This window comes from Lissotriton helveticus, chromosome 9 (genome assembly GCF_964261635.1).
Source record: "Lissotriton helveticus chromosome 9, aLisHel1.1, whole genome shotgun sequence".
Lineage (NCBI taxonomy): Eukaryota > Metazoa > Chordata > Amphibia > Caudata > Salamandridae > Lissotriton > Lissotriton helveticus.
In genome coordinates this window covers 1248460208-1248477853 of record NC_136070.1, presented here as the reverse complement: position 1 = coordinate 1248477853, position 17646 = coordinate 1248460208, and the positions used below count along the sequence as shown (strand labels likewise).

Genomic DNA, 17646 nt, shown 5'->3' with positions numbered 1-17646 from the left:
GGAGGAATAGTGCTTGCCTAATTAGATGGCAAGCGTTATGACCTAATCAGATAACGTGTTCCTGTGCCGTGGTGTGGCTTAATCAGATAACTGTTTTTTGTACCGTGGGATGGCTGCTAGTTAATTATTAACCAGAACAGGGTCAGGAATAGGGGGATCGATACAGAACCTATAGGAATACATCACACATCAAGTCAGTTAAGATTAGTGTTCCCGCCAGTACCTTATGACAGAGAATCAAACTGTCTGGAAGCCTGAATAAAGAAGGCCTTCTGTGCAGGGAGCTTGGCCCTGAAATTCATCAACACCAACTGCCTCTTTGCACGATACAACCATGCCTTGCGGGATTTGGTACAGATGGTGGTGCATTATGTTTTGTAGGACATGAGGGCACATTTCTAAGAAGTCATTCAGGATTGCCAGAACACCTCCAGGCATATTATCAAGCCTGGTTTGGACACATTTTGACACAACGACTCGGTGGCCAGGGCTGTGTCTCTATCTGGAGACATGCCTGGCTCTGAAATGTTTACTTTTTTCTGGGCGTCCAAGCTAACCTGATAGATCTATCCATCAGTGCCGTCTGCATTCCTCGTCTGCTGGACCTGCAGTCCTATTTCAAGTTCCCATTGTTATGTGTTTTCTGAAAGATTTGAATATCTGCTGACCCAATTTGTTGTGCCCCTGTGGGACCTTTGGTTTTGGCCTTTCTAATGGTGTCTCTTTTGGAGTCTCTGCATAGTTGTCTCTTGAGAATGTTGACACAACTATATTTTTGGTGGGTAATATTTCAGCCTGACGGGTGAGCAAGTTACAAGCTCTTCACTCTCGTCCTCCTTTCACTTGTTTTTACCCTGACATATTGGTTTGCGAACCAGGTGTGCTTTCCTTCCAAAAGTGTGTACCCCCTTCCACCTAGGTCAGTTATTACCTTCCCAACCGTTTATCCTCTGCCCCATCCCACTTGGGTGGAATAGTAGTTGTATTATTTGAATCCTAGATGGGTGGCCAACTACTTTCTGGACCCCAGGAACATACGACTGAATGGCCAGCTCGTCGTTGGTTACTCTGGTGTGAAAAAATGTAAAGCCAAGCAGTAAAGAACTCTTTTGAGATGGATCATCCTCTGTCTTAAGACCTGCTATGCTTTGACCGTGAAGTATCCTCCAGAGGGGATCAGAGCCAAATCCACCTTGTCTGTCTGTGCCAGAAGCATTCCTTTACCAGAGAGCCGCAAGGCAGCACAGTGGGCGTCCATACACACCTTCGCCAAGAACTACTGCTTGCTTTCCGAGATGTGTATTGATCGTTACATGGCAAGATCTGTTTTGCAGAATTTCTTCTCTCACCAGCAATCAACCCTCCTCTGGGTGCAGGGTATTGCTCTAAAATCTGTTCTACAGGTAAGGAATATGCAGGTAGAGGTATCCATCAGAAGAAAGTGAGCCAGAAGGAAAAGGTGCTGAATGCTAAAGCCATCAGGTGCATTGCATTGTTTACAACTACCAGGAGGGTCATTGAACAGCAGCACTATGCCTTGCACTGGACTAGTACAGCAAAAAGCTGAAGGCTGAACATTCAGATAGGAGCAGCAAGAATATGCCCCACTGCTGTCTATCATCAGTACCCTGTTACTGCATGGACCGCTACAGTCAACACTTCACTTGCAATAGGATGCACTTTACTTAGTGGCAGTGCAAACTTATTTTTCTAATTCTTAGACTTCACCGGATTTTGCAGTTCATGACGTTTTCAAACTTTTCTTTCTTTTTAAAAAAAATGGGGGTGGGGGGCTCTGTGTAATGTCAGGAGCTGCACAACTTAACAGCTGCTTGTTGTTGCTATACTGACTTCCTTCGTATGTCTGATTTCACGCTGCCACAATTCCCGTAGCTGGATGCCTGCAGAGAGAACGGGAAGTGGTGCCTGTGAGTCTAGGGAGCAAGGATGAAAGTTTAACGCTTCCCAGCAGTGATAGGACATGTTCAAAAGGTGTATGCTGGACTATTTTGAAAGCTGCAGAGATTTGTGTTAGCCTCTCAAAGGTTCAGTATTTTGGCATCTGTATAAAACAGCACACTTTTGTTTAACTAGTATCTTTAATTTACGTTTTTTATGTATATTATGTACTGGTCTTGTTAATATTTTTTTATTAAATCCTTACTTTGTTTTTCTCCAAATCCAGGTCCTATCGAGCAGCTTCCAGACTACAACCGTATACGCAGTGCCATGTTCTGGCTCCGCTTCTAAGGTGTAATCCGGGAGACCTCTGAAAAGAGTATGAGAAATATTTATCTTGAGTCTGGCGCCAATGTGGAAGAGTTGTCCTGCATTGTACATGCTGGGTACTTTTACAGAAAAGCTGTGTGCAGAAGCATATACAATACTATTTTCTGAATAGTTTCAAATGTGTAACAATGTGATGAATAAATGTAAATTAAATGGAGAACTAAATGCTGGGCTGTGGCTGCTTATGGGTATCCTCCTGGCATTGTTCCCACCAAACTGTCTCCACTGTTGGGCTGCAAATGTATTTGGCTTGTTGGTTACAGCTCCTGCAATGTCCTGTCTGGCACCAGGAGACTTGCTATTTCAAAAATATTCAAAAAGCAAATGACTTTTGGAAGCTGGTCAAGAAATCAGAATTAAAGAATCCTGTTTTGAAACGTTGCTGACAAAATGGATTACCTAGAATTATCTTTATCAGAGGTATTCACCAAATGTACTTAATCAATGGGTTGAATGCATTGCGTCGTATTGAAATGTTATTGTATAGGCGCTGAAGTTCTTCCCAGCTGGCTTGTTGTCCAAGCTGAACACAAACCACAGCATTAAACACTGGAGAGTTCTGTCATACTCTCGGGCAAGCACCTCCAGAACCGATGACGAGGTCTGCTGGGTGTGTTAGGGGATATACAAGTGGTACTCGTGTGTGTTCTGCAAGTTGCTTCCTCTGGGAGCAGATTCACACCAGCAGCTGCTGCTACCACCTTACTGAGGCAGTAGTGTCCAGCTGTAGACCCTCAAAGTCTACAGAAGACGAGATCCCTGCACTGGGCTCTCTCCCATCGCTCTGAGAAGCTGCTTGCTAGCAGCTTCAATGGGAGCAGAAGTACTGCCCACCCAGGTTACAGGTGTGCAAAGACAGTGAAGAATGAACACTGAGCTCAGGACCTTCCCTTCTCCTCTGTTTAATGGTAAGATCTTCATGGAGGCACCGTAAAGAAGAAATAGAAATATTTTATAGCAAGTAGACCTGTTTTTACTTTGCTGGAGTCAAGTTACACTCAGTTGTAACTGCATTTGCACAGGAACATACATATTTGTTTAGCACTCCCCCACACTCAAAAGTAGCACTGAAAGCTGACGAAATAGCCAATGGATTAACACATTTGCCAGCGATATGCATTTAGTCCAAAAGTCCAGAGTTCTAATCCAAATTAATGCAATTGAGTGTGGCAGTGATTAATTTGGATAATATTTGCTGTAAGGACATTCCTGATTTTGCATGATCACCCCCATTTTTATTTAACTGTTGCAGATAGTTTTTTGAACTCTGTTCAGTCGGACCTGCTTACCAGGCCCCAGTGCATGTGCTCTGACCCATAATAAACTTGCTGGATTGATTAATATCCCTGATTGCCACATTCAACTTAGCTGCAAGTCCTTAGTATACGGTGCCTGTAAGTTAAATGGAATTAGTGGACTGCAGCACTCGTAGTGCCTCCACCAAGTGGGCACGTAAAACATGACTAGGCCTGCCACAGCAGCCTAGCTGACCACTTTTAAAACTACCACTTGAAACTGTCAAAATTGCACTCTTGCCATTTCTAAACTTTCCTTTTAAGAAGTAGCAAGTCATACCTAAAGTAGGCCTACCAGCCCTAAGGCAGGTTGCATAGAGTTTAAAAGTAGGACATATGTATTTAGTGTAATTACGGTGAAAAAGGCTCCAAAGCCGTATTTTCACTAAAGCAAGGCTGGCTGTGCATAGAAAACACAAAATTATTTTATTGCAGATAATACACTTCACTTCAGAAAAATATGTCAAACACTGAAATTAAACTAAATCCAACGAAATGCTAAAATCAAATTAGGGGGGTGGGGTGGGGGGGGCTGACCTAACCGCATGACCTGGGGAATATGCCCATCAACTGCACAAGCTTCAAATGGGCATCTTCTGTCGCTGGCAGATGTAACTCACACCCAGGCCTGTCTGTTCTATTGTCCAGGTAGTCTTGACGATACCAAACCCAGTAGGGGAAAGCATGTGTCCGAGCTGGTTTGCAAGGGAAGTTTCTCATTACCCTAGACATGCCTCGAGAGTGACTCCCAGTTCTGCCCAGATGGAGAGAGGTTCTACCGTTTTTGATTTTGGCAGAACAGTGCACTGTCTGATTGTTAAGGGCCAACCCCCCCTAGGATATGATGACGAAGTGGGTAGGGTTGTGCCTGGGAACTTTTCCCCCTATTGGTCGGGGAGTAACCTCACAAGCTAGTGCTAGGCTTAAATGTGGCTTCCTTGGATACTTTTTTTTACACGACCTGTGTAAAGACAGAAGTAGTACTGAACCAGTTCTTGAACCTGTGGATAGAAACACCTGCTCTCACTTGTACCCATGACCTTAGAAATGGACTCCAAGGATCACTTGGCTGACCTGTTGAGCTGTAGGGCTCTAAACACTGCAAGAAGCCTACTTTCCAAGACCAAAGCTGACCATTACTAACTGGATTTGCCCCTACCCTGCTGGTGGCTTCTGGGAGAGTGCATCCCAATTCCCAAGTGGTGCACACAAGGTCCTGGACCCCTGCAAAACTGGACACTTGGAAAGTTTTTCAGACCTTTTCCTCCAGAGAACCATCGGCGACTGGTACCAAAGCGTTGATGTTGAATTGGTGGTCAGATTCAACTCGACGGTTTCCCCTGCTAAAATGGTTTAGACTTCCAGAAAAGTTTCTGCGTCCGAAGGTAGAAGGTCTTCAAGGCCAACCGCATCAGACCGCGGATGAGACCTTCCTGGGTATAAACCTTGGAAATCGCCCGCTCAGAGTTTTCAACTGGTGATGCTCACTGCACCAGGTTTCCCCTCTGGATCCGCACTTTACTGGAGCAGTATCATCGAGCCCATCCCACCGTGGACACTCACCTCACCAAGTTTCCCCGCTGGACCTGCACTTTAACAGAATGCCATCGTCCAACCTTCCCATCATGCTGCGAGAGCCACAGATGACGCAATGGCGATGGCCTTTCTCTGGAAAATCTTCCAAGTTAGAAGGTAAACTTTCCACCGGGACCTGGTCCCTGTATCAGATTGGCAGAAGCGGACTGCTCTAACTTTTGACTTGGACCTGGTTTAACACAACCAGATTACCTTGATTGGTGCTTGGCGCTATTTTGATGGAATTTTTTTTTTAATTTCCTACTCCCTACATCTGATTTTTATTGTTGTGCTGTCTATTTGTTCCTTAAATTTTATTCTCTCTATAAATTTATGTGGGATTTTTTTATTGTGTGGTCTACTTTTTAAAGGTTTTAATATTGATAAATGCTTTATACAGTTCTCCTAAATTAAGCCTGTATGCTGTGTACCTCCGTTTCTAAGAGTTGAGCTCAGGTTTAAATTATTGAGACCTAACTGGACCAGGTACATAAGTGTGACTATTGGTGAGGACTCTCATCCCCTCCAACTAATAATCCTCTTTTTCGTGCTTTCTATTTGTAGCTTTCAGAAAAAGAATGATGGCACATTCAGGGAAATGTATATATACAGCACATTGTCTGTTTCAAGCTGTGAAAACCACTGTTTTCATTATAGTTAGAGGAGAATACACTGTATTTCATGGTAATCTGCATGTCCTGTTAAGAACAGCTCATTCTTTCAGACTGTCTGTACCATAAATGGTTTTCTCTACTCTTACACACCATCTGCCTACACATTGTAAAGCAACTGTCTCACCTGACCGCGCAACAGGTAGGCGTACTGCATCAGCAGGCTTGTTGGTAACTCTCTGAACCCTACGAAGATGCTTGGCTAAATGAAGCCCTCGACATAGCTTCCAAACCTGGTCAATAAAGTAACAAGTGTTTGTGTATTACTGCTTCCAAAAAACCTACAGGAATGAAACTAGGGCTAAAGACATGGGAACGAATCTAGAGTTAACCACTAGAAGAAAACCACCTGGATTCATTTAATTGTTTATTTAATGCTAACACAACTGAGTATACTGCAAGTGGAGAAAAGCACGGGAGGAAAAAGCCAACCTTAAGCGTCAGCAGTATAACAGCATACAAAACAGAAGTACCACAAAAGACCATATTGCATATGCAGAATTAAAGCAAACTGCTGATATAAGCAACTTCAGAAGATTATAGCAGAGTACCACAGTCAAACGCAGAAACACCTCAATTGCAACCTTCTGTGACAACAGTTTCCATGGAACAGATTTCAAAAACTCAAAAGGTAGAAAAAAAAACTTAAGTAGAACGAAACTAACACTCCCACTAAACATGGTCCATCCACCACAAAGAGGAACACCAGTCTTCCACCACCTAATAATTCCAGTACTCTCAGTACATATAATTATATGAGCTCATTGCAGGCAGACCAGTGCTTAATTTGTATAATATTAAGTGCCAGGGTTCTGACCAGGAGGCCACTGCAGCTTGCACCACCCATCGCCTCTGTCAAAACAACTATTACCCTTCTCTCTCGCCTGTAAATGCGACATTTCAGATTATGCAAGGTCCCCAAAGCTAAAGGAATGGCTGGGGAGGCAGGTATTAGTACATTTTTTTGATGTATATTGTTTTCAACTGTTATATTGCTCGTCTCTAAATTACATGAGCAGCGCCACCTTGTGGCAGACTGCCTTAAGTGTGGTGTTGATAATTAGGTGCCGAGCACCAGAAACCAATTAGGTGCCGTTGCTCAGCACCGGAAAACTCCGGCTCAAATTAAGCACTGAGGCAGACCATCTTGATCACCTTCAAACCCAGCGCCTACAAAAATCTTTAAAATATACTTTGAACCACTTGTGCAGGGGAGGAAACTAGAAGTGTCTCAATAAGTCCCTAGAACTAGGTTCTTTCCCATCAGCTTCTCCCCCCACTCAGATTGGAGTTCCACAAGGCTCAACCCTCTCTCATTCACTACTCAACCTGTAGATGGAACAACAAACAGGTATACTGCGCCTTACCAACATCTCTTTCCACACGTACGCTGATACTCATTAACGTGAAGTTTCATCTTTGAAGGAGATCAAATCCATGAATGAGGCAATATGCTATGCTATGGTTAACCAAAAATCAGCTCAAATGAAACATGAAAACACAGCATTCCTCCTCCTATCCCCCTTAAAGAAATGTGACCGCTGTAAACGAATGGACCAGCTCTATCACCGCACTTGACTGCACACGAACATGGTTGATTCAACCAAATTACTAGGAATTACTGTTGATCAGAGCCTGAACATGCAAGTCCACATTAACTCGTTAGCTAAGAATGCCTGTTTTCACTTGAATTAAATTAGGAAATTGGGACCATTCATGGAAACCGCAGGCCTAAAAATGGCAGTCCAGGCATTAGTAATCTTGAGTATCGAAGACGGATGCACTGCATTTTCAGGGCTTCTCAAGATTACATCGGCTCCTCTAAAAGCCTGCCTAAATGCAGCAACAAGGCTTGTAACAGGGTCAAAAAATTCATCCACATCTCTCCTCACATGAAGGCCCTGAACTGGCTACCATACAAAGCCAGAATTGAACTCAAAATTGCATGCATTACACACAAAGTATTACACCTCAATACACCAAGGTATCTAGCAAAGAAACTGGTAATTTCAAGGGGGTAACAGATCTTCAAGGAGCCTCAGAGATCTACTACTGAAGCCACTGATGTTCCAGAAGAAAAAAAACATATCACAGAGCATTCTCTGGAGCGACTCTATCTCCAAGTATCGTAAGAAGAACAAAAGTTGAAAGAACCAAGAAAGAAACCAAGCTGTTTCTAATGAGCAAATTCCTCCCTTAACCTTTCCGTACAATCTCGCAGCCCCGCCTATAAACTCCCTCTTAATCCACACACTAACATCTTGTACCAAGGTCCAATCCCACATGATATTATTAGGGATTTAAATTCAATGATGTCAACAAACTAATTTGCAATAATGGGATCCGCCAGACTTACGTTCTATGAATGTGCACGAGTCTTTGTTGCTGAATAAAGTTAATGTTACGGTTTCTGTATTGGTGGGAAATGTACAATAGAAACTAAGTATATATGGTTTTAATGTGAAGCTCTCTGATACCCCACGGGGTCAGGTTCGCGCTATATAAAGCACTATAAGAAAATAAAATCCATGTAGAAAATCTATATCGGACTACTCGAGAAAAACAGCCTTGATCAGGCGAACCAATATACAACGGCCCATTCTTAGGTAAAATATTTGAAAGAGGAGTTTTTACTCAACTTTAGAAGTTTACTTAGGAAAATGACTGTCTAATCAGCAATCTGGATTCAGACCACTTAAATGCACAGTCAAACCTTTTATCCATATTCGATGACATACCTCAAATGATATGGTCTAAGTACCTGCCTTATTGCTTCTGGACTTAGCAGCATTTGGCACTACCGTCATATTGCCCAAGGAAGTAGAGGCTCTTGAGGCTATCGAGAGAGAGGGAAAGAAACCTAGGTGTAGGTCCAGAACTATACTTGATAGAAAGTTAACAAGCTCACATGGCCCCCTTCTATACAATGAAAAAACTGCACCACATCTTTCCATACTCTGAATACCAACAAAATCTCCAATCTAGCCTCACTCTTTTAATCTCAAAGCTCGACTATGCCAACAGCTTATACCTTAGTTACAGGTGCGTAACATAGGACCCTGCAGCCCCTTTGGTGCGGGGGGCCCTCAGCACTACTCAGGCCTGAGAGCCCCGGATCTAATCCGGAGCGGGGCCCCTCTGAGTACCTTGCAGGGGGGCCCCCTCAACTTTCGTTACACCACTGCCAGTTAGCTCACAGTGCCATCATACATACCCGATCCCCTAAGGAATCGTGGTAACAGATCTAAACCTATTTCGCTCTGCCGCTCGAGCTCTCAGAGAGATATACAAGAAATACACCAAGGGGAGTTTTCAATATTTATTTAACCATTGTGATTCTTGTATAAAATATATGTGCTGCAATGATTAATGGACATACGCAGATAAACGTGATTTGCACTATAAGGACAGAAAAGAGAATAAACAATTCCACACTCATGCTAAAACTGTATATATTTGCTGGCATATAAGTACTGGGTATAGTGTACTCCTATGCATTTCCTAACCTAGTTGTCTAGGGTGAGTGTTCTAAGAATCCCCTCTTGGATGATCTATCCCCGCACCCACCCCTCCTCCCCCCAACCCTCCTTTGCCTGAAGACAAGGTATGTAGGTCCCCATCTTGGTCACAGACTGGACAACCCTCCTCTCAGAAGGAAAACCGGAACCAGCTGAGCTGAAAACCAGACACAGCGATGACCTCACAGTGACAGCAGAGTGCTCCTCTGATTTGAGCATGGAAATACGTGTGTATTTATAACAGTATTCATGCTTCTGTGTCGATGCTCCAGCTTAGCTGACAATGTTTAATGTCTCTTCGATAGCAGTGTCGCCTCATGGACCTAATAACAAATAACATTTGCACACTGTGTGTCGAGGCCTTGTACGAAATGTTCATGGTGTCGTGATAATGTACTTGCGTAGTGATGTTGTAAGCAATGTGGTTTCAGAGAAATTAATCCTACACTGTCATGCAAGTGAATGTGTGTCAAGTCATTGCGTGGAAGAGAAAGCATCTTAATAAATGTGTACATGTTGAAATGGCAGTGTATCTTCCCAGGTTCAACTGTTCCACATGGCACAACCTGGAGTCATTAACCCTGTGAGAGAGGATTCTTGTGGGCTTGACTATGCCTTTCGGCATCATTTGTTGGATCGTATGGGCACAAAATATACATGATGCTCTCTTCAAAGTTTGGTGGAGGTAAATATGTCGATCACTAGGCCTTTAAAGTGGTGGAACACTCTACCTTGCTTTTTGGCATGCTGAATCAAACCTCTGTTCTTGGCATCCAAGTTCCTCTCTCTTTTGCTAGAGCATGGAAAGAAAGTATGTTTACTTCATTGGGTAGGCATGGTTGACAGGCCTGCAAATTAGGAACCATCCTTTGATCTGTCTCCTGGGCTTCAGGCAATGTTTTTGAGAACGCGTTCACCTTGTTTAACCTCCCTCTTTGATGTAGCCACATCATTGAGCATTATGTCTGTGTTGTGAGCTGCCAAAATTACCCTGGATGTAGAAACAGCATGAACACATCTTCAGAAACAATGCTGTGAGAGTGGAGTGTAGAGAAGGAAGAAAGTCAGGTTCTTCATAAGGAGTGAGATGCGGGAGAGGTGGAGGAAGAAGGGAATTATGTTCCAAGACTGTCCATTCCTGGGACTCCCTTTCCTTTAATATTTATACGTTTATAATTCTAAGCACGCCTGCCATCTTTATTAATATTGAATCAGCTTAAGTGGCCAGACCACCAGTGACGGCCTGTGCCGAGGAGAGCGGTGGGGAGTCGACAGATGACAATCGGAGAAAAAAAAAGAAAAACACTTCCCTTGCGCTTGCTGCATCGCCAAGTTATTGATGCGGCGAGTGCAAGGTAAGTCATTTTCTTTTTTCAGTGAGACCTGGAAGAAAACGTCTTGGAGGAGGATGGGAAGGCAAGCTTGCTCTGGGCAAGTTGGTTCCTACCAAACTAGCTCCAGAACAGGAGGGATGCAATAACCTGTCTCCATAGTACTTCACAAGACGAGACATACTCCACATACCTCCAGTGTGGACTGTCACTACATTCCTCCTGATGGAATTTATGACAAAAGGGCCCATACATTCAGTGACACCCTTCCTCTGACACCTGGGTTTCTTCACCAAAACCCATTTACCAACACTCCATTTACTGTCTTTTATTGATTTCTTCAAATCATAGATATCCTTGTACTTCTTTTGATATGACTCAATCCTGGCACCCACCTCCTCGTTATCCAAATTAACACCCTTCTTTAATGGCAACCACTCAGGATTCAATTTTGACAAGGCCAGTCTGCCCCTTAATATTTCCAAAGGGGAACTTTTCATGATGCAATTGAGAATAGTGCAATGTGCCCACCAGGTATCTCTCAGAACTTCTTTAAGTGGAACTCTTGTCTCTAGGGCTCTCTGAATACAAGCCTTACCCACCCTATTCATGCGTTCCCCAAGACCTTTGGCCTGTGGTGCATAAAGGGGTGTTTCCTTGATGGGTGATTCCAAAGTCCTTCAGAAATTCCTGCATCTCCTGTGAGGTGAACTGTACCCCATTGTCAGTGACTAGGAACTTGGGAACACCCTCACTGGCAAACTCATCCTTGAGGAACTCCAGAACCTCCCTAGAGCTCACAGTGCTCACACATCTTGTGGAAACCCACTTAGAAGTGTAATCCACCAACAAAATTACAAACCTTTATGAGGGGCCCAGTAGTCTAAATAGACCCATCAGGTCTAATCCAAACTTAGTCCAAAGCTCACTTGGAATTTCCACTGGAGATAGGGGAGCAGAATTGGTGACACTGGACTTATCATTAGAGGCACATTGATAAATCTCTTTGACCACATCCTCCACCAGACGATCCATGCCTGGCCACCAATATCTCTCATGGACTCGAACTTTTGTGAGGCTTCTACCTAAATGTCCCTCGTGACCAAGGTTAATTATTTTGGACCTCGACCCACTGGGAGGAACAATCCTCTCTCCACGCATGAGCTCATTGTGAAGCAATGTGAGCTCATCCCTCACAGACCGGAATGGCTTGAAATCAGAATCTTAAGTTTTTGCAATCAGGCCAGCCTTTAACAACAAAGTCAACAACCACCGGGAGTTATACATCTTCTGCTCTAGTCTCTTCCCATTCATCTTTTGTAATGACGGGTTCTTTTACCCAACTCACTGCAGAAGGCTCTGTGTCAAAGATTTCACAATTGCCTTTAATTGGCAGCCTAGAGAGAGTCCGCAGCCTTATTCGCTACATCGGGAAGATATTGCACTTGACAATTGAACTCTTCCAGACCTTCACTCCATCGTATTAGTCTGCGTGTCAATCTCCCACTTTCATTACAGGAAAATACTTACACTAAGGGACGATGATCAGTCCTTACTAAGAAGGGAATGCCCCACAGGTAGAACTTCAAGTGCTTGACTGCCCAAGTTATGGCAAGAGCCTCCCTCTCAATACAGGAATCCTGTTGCTCAACCTGCTTCAACGCTTTAGACGCAAATGCGACAAACTTCTCTTCACCCCCATCTAGTTGAGTAAGAACCGTACCAAGCACTCCAAGACTGGCATCAGTGGTGAGGACAGTTTTCTTTTTGGTGTCGAAGTAACCAAGGTTGGGCTTCTCTCCAATAGCATGATTGACTGTCTTGAAAGCCATGTAACACTCTTCGGACCAATTAAATTGGGTTCCCTTTTTGAGCAAAATTCTAATGGGTTCAAAAATACTAGCAAAGCCCTTAATGAACTTTGAGTAAAACTCAGCAAATCCAAGAAAATACCTTACTTGCTCCTTGTCAGTGGCAGCAGGACCGATGACAATACTTTTTGCCAACTCCAGTTTGGGCATACCCACCCCAATCAATCAATACATTTATAGAGCGCGCTACTCACCCGTGAGGGTCTCAAGGCGCTGGGGGGAGGAGGGTGTCGCTACTGCTCGAATAGCCAGGTCTTGAGGTGTTTTCTGAAGGTGAGATGATCCTGGGTCAGTCGTAGGTGTGCGGGGAGGGAGTTCCATGTTTTGGCTGGCAGGTAGGAGAAGGATCTTCCTCCGGTGGCGGTTCTGCGAATTCGTGAGATGGTGGCAAGGGCGGAACTGGCGGAGCGGAGCTGGTGGGTGGGAATGTAGAACGAGAGGCGGTTGTTGAGGTATTCCGGACCCTTGTTTAGCGCTTTGTGAGTAAGCATGGGCGGATTTTGCGGATCCACGATTCACGAATTTGCGAATTCACGGATCGGCGGATTTGGGGGCGGGGCTTCCTCGGGTGTGTGGGCGGGGCCAAACGGACGGGGCTTCCATGCGAGCGCACATGCCTCTTGTGTGTATAAAAGGTCAGAGACCGATCAGAGCAGCAGATTAAGAGACAGAAGCTCCTGGTCACAGGAACAGCACGGGGATTGCGCTCGTGAAAGTCAAAGATGCAAATGCCTCTGGCCAGCATCACAGCGGATTTTCGATGGTATATTTGGGAAGAAGGCACACCTGCCCAGCCTCCACAACGCTCACGATTGTTTTTGGGCTGATGAATGAGTCACTGAATTTAAGCTTCAACTAGGGCACATGCTTTATTGATATCTGCAAGTGTTTCCTGTTGAGGTTTATTTTTTGTGCCAGGACCGTCGTGCCAGAATGAACCCTGCCCTTCATATTTATTCAAGAAAACACCATCGTTTTTCCCCATCGTAAATAATTTACGATGGCGCTGGCAGCTTCCTGAAAAAGTTACTTAATTAGCTTCAACAGGAAGCTCCAACTGATAAAATAAAGCAGGCGCTCGAGCCCCTGCTTTATCTTATCTATTAGAGCTTCCTGTTGAAGCTAATTAAGTAACTATTTGAGGATGGCGCTGGCAGCTTGCCGGCGCCATCGTAAATTAGGCTTTGAGCTTTTGACCGCGGAATCCGCCGCTCGCGGATTGCGGATTTTCGGTAAATTCGCGAGAGTTCGCGGACCGCGAATTTACCGAAAATCCGCAAAATCCGCGATCGGAGCGGATTTTGCGCTCATGCTTATTTGTGAGCGTGGGTGAGGAGCCTGAACGTGATCCTCTTACGGACGGGGAGCCGGTGCAGGTTTCTCAGGTGGCCGGATATGTGGCTGTGGCGAGGGATGTTGAGGATGAGTCGTGCTGAGGCGTTCTGTATGCGTTGGAGTCGTGCCTGAAGTTTGGCTGTGGTTCCGGCGTATAGGGCGTTTCCGTAGTCCAGTCGGCTGGTGACAAGGGCTTGGGTGAAGGTTTTTCTGGTTTCGGTGGGGATCCATCGAAAGATTTTTCGGAGCATGCGCAGGGTGTTGAAGCAAGATGACGAGACGGCGTTGACTTGCTTGGTCATCGTGAGAGAGGAGTCTAGGATGAAACCCAGGTTGCGTGCGTGGTCCGTGGGTGTTGACGCGGAGCCCAGTGCTGTGGGTCACCAGGAGTCATCCCAGGCGGATGTGGATTGTCCGAGGATGAGGACCTCCGTTTTGTCTGAATTCAGCTTCAGGCGACTGAGCTTCATCCATTCTGCGACGTCTTTCATTCCTTCGTGGAGGTTGGTTTTGGCTGTGTCTGGGTCTTTGGTGAGGGAGAGTATCCGTTGGGTGTCGTCGGCGTAGGAGATGATTTTGATGTTGTGTTTGCATGCAATGGCGGTGAGGGGGCTCATGTAGATATTGAAGAGGGTAGGGCTGAGCGAGGAGCCTTGGGGTACACCGCAGATGATCTTGGTGGCCTCGGAGCGGAAGGTAGGGAGGCAGACTCTCTGGGTTCTGTCAGAGAGGAACAATGTGATCCAGTCCAGGGCCTTTCCTTGGATCCCAGTGTTGTGGAGGCGGGTTATTAGGGTGCGGTGGCAGACGGTATCAAAGGCTGCCGAGAGGTCCAGGAGGATGAGAGCGGCTGTCTCTCCGTTGTCCATCAGGGTCCTGATGTAATCGGTGGCTGCGGTGAGGGCGGTCTCGGTGCTGTGGTTGGCTCGGAAACCAGACTGGGATGGGTCGAGCATGTTGTTTGCCTCGAGGAAAGCGGTCAGCTGTTTATTGACGGTTTTCGCGATGACTTTAGCCGGGAAGGGAAGGAGAGAGATGGGGCGGAAGTTCTTGAGGTCTTTGGGGTCCGCTGTGGATTTCTTCAGAAGGGCGTTGATTTCTGCGTGCTTCCAGCTCTCAGGGAAGGTGGCTGACGAGAAGGAGTTGTTTATGATGTTCCGGAGGTGGGGTGCGATGATGATGTCAGCTTTGTTAAAGATATGATGGGGGCAAGGGTCAGAGGGGGAGCCAGAGTGGATGGTGTTCATGACGTGGGTTGTGTCTTCCTTGCTGATGGGGGTCCAGGCGCTGAGGGTGGTGGGGGGGTTGATGCTTCGGTGGCTGGAGGCGGAGTCTGGGGTCTGAAGCTGTCGTGTATATCTGCGATCTTGCGGTGGAAGAACGTGGCGAGGGAGTTGCAGAGGTCTTGTGATGGGGTGATGTCATTGTTGCTGAGGGCTGCGTTGCGTTTTTGAGGGCTGACAGGTTTTCTGTTGTCCGTTCGTGGCGCCAGGTTTTTTCGAGCGTTCGGCAGGATTTCTTTGAGTCTTTGAGGGTGTCTGTGAACCATGAGGTTTTCCTGTTGCCGGTTTTTCTTGGGGGTTCTTCAGTGGAGCCAGGTCGTTGGCGATCCACTGTGTGAGGTTGTGGGCTGCGTCGTTGGTGTCAGCGGTGTCAGCTGGCGGGTTCTGGCTTAGTGACGAGAGGAACTGGTCTGTGGTGATTTTGCTCCAGGATCTACGGGGGATTTGTTGCGTGCGGTGGTGTGTTTTAGTCTTCTTGTAGGTGAAATGGATGCAGCTGTGGTCGGTCCAGTGTAGCCCGGTGGAGTGGCTGAAGGAGACGTGGTTGCTGGGGGAGAAGATTGGGCCGAGCGTGTGGCCAGTGAGGTGGGTGGGAGTGTTCCCCAGTTGTTTGAGTCCGAGGGTGGCGAGGTTGTTGAGCAGGGTGGTGGTGCTGTTGTTTTTCTCCAGGTGGAAGTTCAGGTCCCCTAGGAGGATGTATTCAGGTGAGGCCAGGGCGTGTGGGCTGATGAAGTCGGTGATGGTTTTGCTGAATTGTGTGCGCGGGCCCGGGGGGCTGTAGATGAGCGTTCCTCTGAGGGTGGTCTTCAGGTCGGTGTGGATCTGGAAGTGTAGGTGTTCGGAGGTGGGGAGTGTGTCTTCGGTGTTGGTCGTGATGTTTATGGTGTCCCTGTAGAAGATGGCGATTCCTCCTCCGGTTTGGTTGATGCAGTCCTTCCGGGTGATCTTGTAGCCGTCCGGGATGGCTATGGCGATGGCGATGTTGGGGGCCGAGAAGGCATTCATCCATGTCTCTGTGAGGAAGGCGACGTCTGGTGCTGTGGTGTCGAGGAGGTCCCAGAGTTCGACGGCGTGTTTGTGGACGGATCGTGTGTTGAGGAGGATGCACTTGAGGTGGTTGTTGTTGATGTTCAGTCTGGTGGGTGGTCTGCAGCTTTGGAGGCAGGCGAATTTGCAGGCTTGACAGGTGAAGGGTCCCTGGGTTCGCTTTGGGGTCGCTCTGTAACAGGTGGGTTGTCGAACGGTGTTGAGTGCGTTGAGGGTGGAGGAGTCGTATCTCAGTCGAGTTCCCTGGCTCCGTCGGGGGCCATGGGTTCTGGCACTGGGCGCGGTCCAGGCATGGACGGGCGCAGACGGGCTTGCCTTTGGTGCGCCTGCGGCACGCCCGCTGCGCGGCCTCCATATGAATGGCTGTGGGAGGGAGGAGCAGCTGGGAGGCGGGAGCGGGGAGGCAAATGGGAACAGCGGGGGCGGGGCCGCAGGTACGCAGTGGCGGGAGAGGAGGGACACGGGGAAGGACACGGAGGAATACGGGGGGAGGCGGGGGGCACAGAATGCAAGAAGGGAGTACAAAAAAAAACGCCAAAAACAGTGCAGCAGGGCAACAAGGGAGCACAGTAGGCAAAAGGGGGTACAGAAAAACTGCAAAACAGAATGCAACAAGGCAGCAAGAGAGCGAGGGACATGAGCAGGGGCCGGGGGACTCACGAAGCAGCAATCAGCGGCGGGAGCAAGGCGACAGCAAAGGCGGCGACACAGGAGGACCATGTGGCAGCTGGGGGGGGCGACCTGTCTGTAGACAGGGTCAAAGGTCCCCAGAAATGACATGCCCCAAGTATGTAACAGATGTCACACCTATTTTACATTTCAACTTATTTACAGTGAGACCTTTGTCAGATAATCTCCTCAGCACACCTTTCAATACACCATTGTGCTCCGCTTCATCCTTACCATAAATTAAAATATCATCTTGAAGAATAAGATGTTAGACATATCTCCAAGAACCATCTTCATAACGTGTTGGAAACAAGCAGCTACAGAAGCAAGTCCAAATGGCATTCTGATAAAGTGATAGGCACCTAAATGGGTCACAAAAGATGTTAAGTGCCTAGAATCTTGGTGCAGACGTACTTGATACGCTGAGGATAGATCTAGTACGCAAAAAATGTTAGCACCCTCAAGCATGGCAATGGATTCAGCAATATTGGGAAGTGGTTGGCGATCTATCCATATCCATTTATTCAGGCTCCTCAAGTCCACACACCATCCTGATGCTTTTACCACCATCCTTGGGTGTCAAAACCACTGGTGCCAACCATTCTGAGGATTCCATCTCCTCGATAACATTCAGAGTTACAAGCCTGTCAAGTTCATCCTTCAGTGGTCCCAACATCATATTGGGAACTTTTCTCACCTTGTGCACACACAGTTCAGCTTTCTTCTTTACTATAATTCGGTGTTTAGTCTTTCAGCAAACCA

The 17646-nt window shown here is 46.5% G+C and overlaps 1 protein-coding gene across 1 annotated transcript in view; it reads left to right on the top strand.

Annotated features, from left to right (window-relative positions):
* Positions 1-2454, top strand: part of UQCRC1 (ubiquinol-cytochrome c reductase core protein 1) — a 55173-nt gene extending 52719 nt beyond the window's left edge. The window contains exon 13 of the mRNA XM_078661780.1: positions 2186-2454. Within this exon, the coding sequence (XP_078517906.1) occupies positions 2186-2250 (65 nt within the window). The 3' untranslated portion in view covers positions 2251-2454. The remainder of the gene's footprint in view (positions 1-2185) is intronic.
* The last annotated feature ends 15192 nt before the right edge of the window (positions 2455-17646 follow it).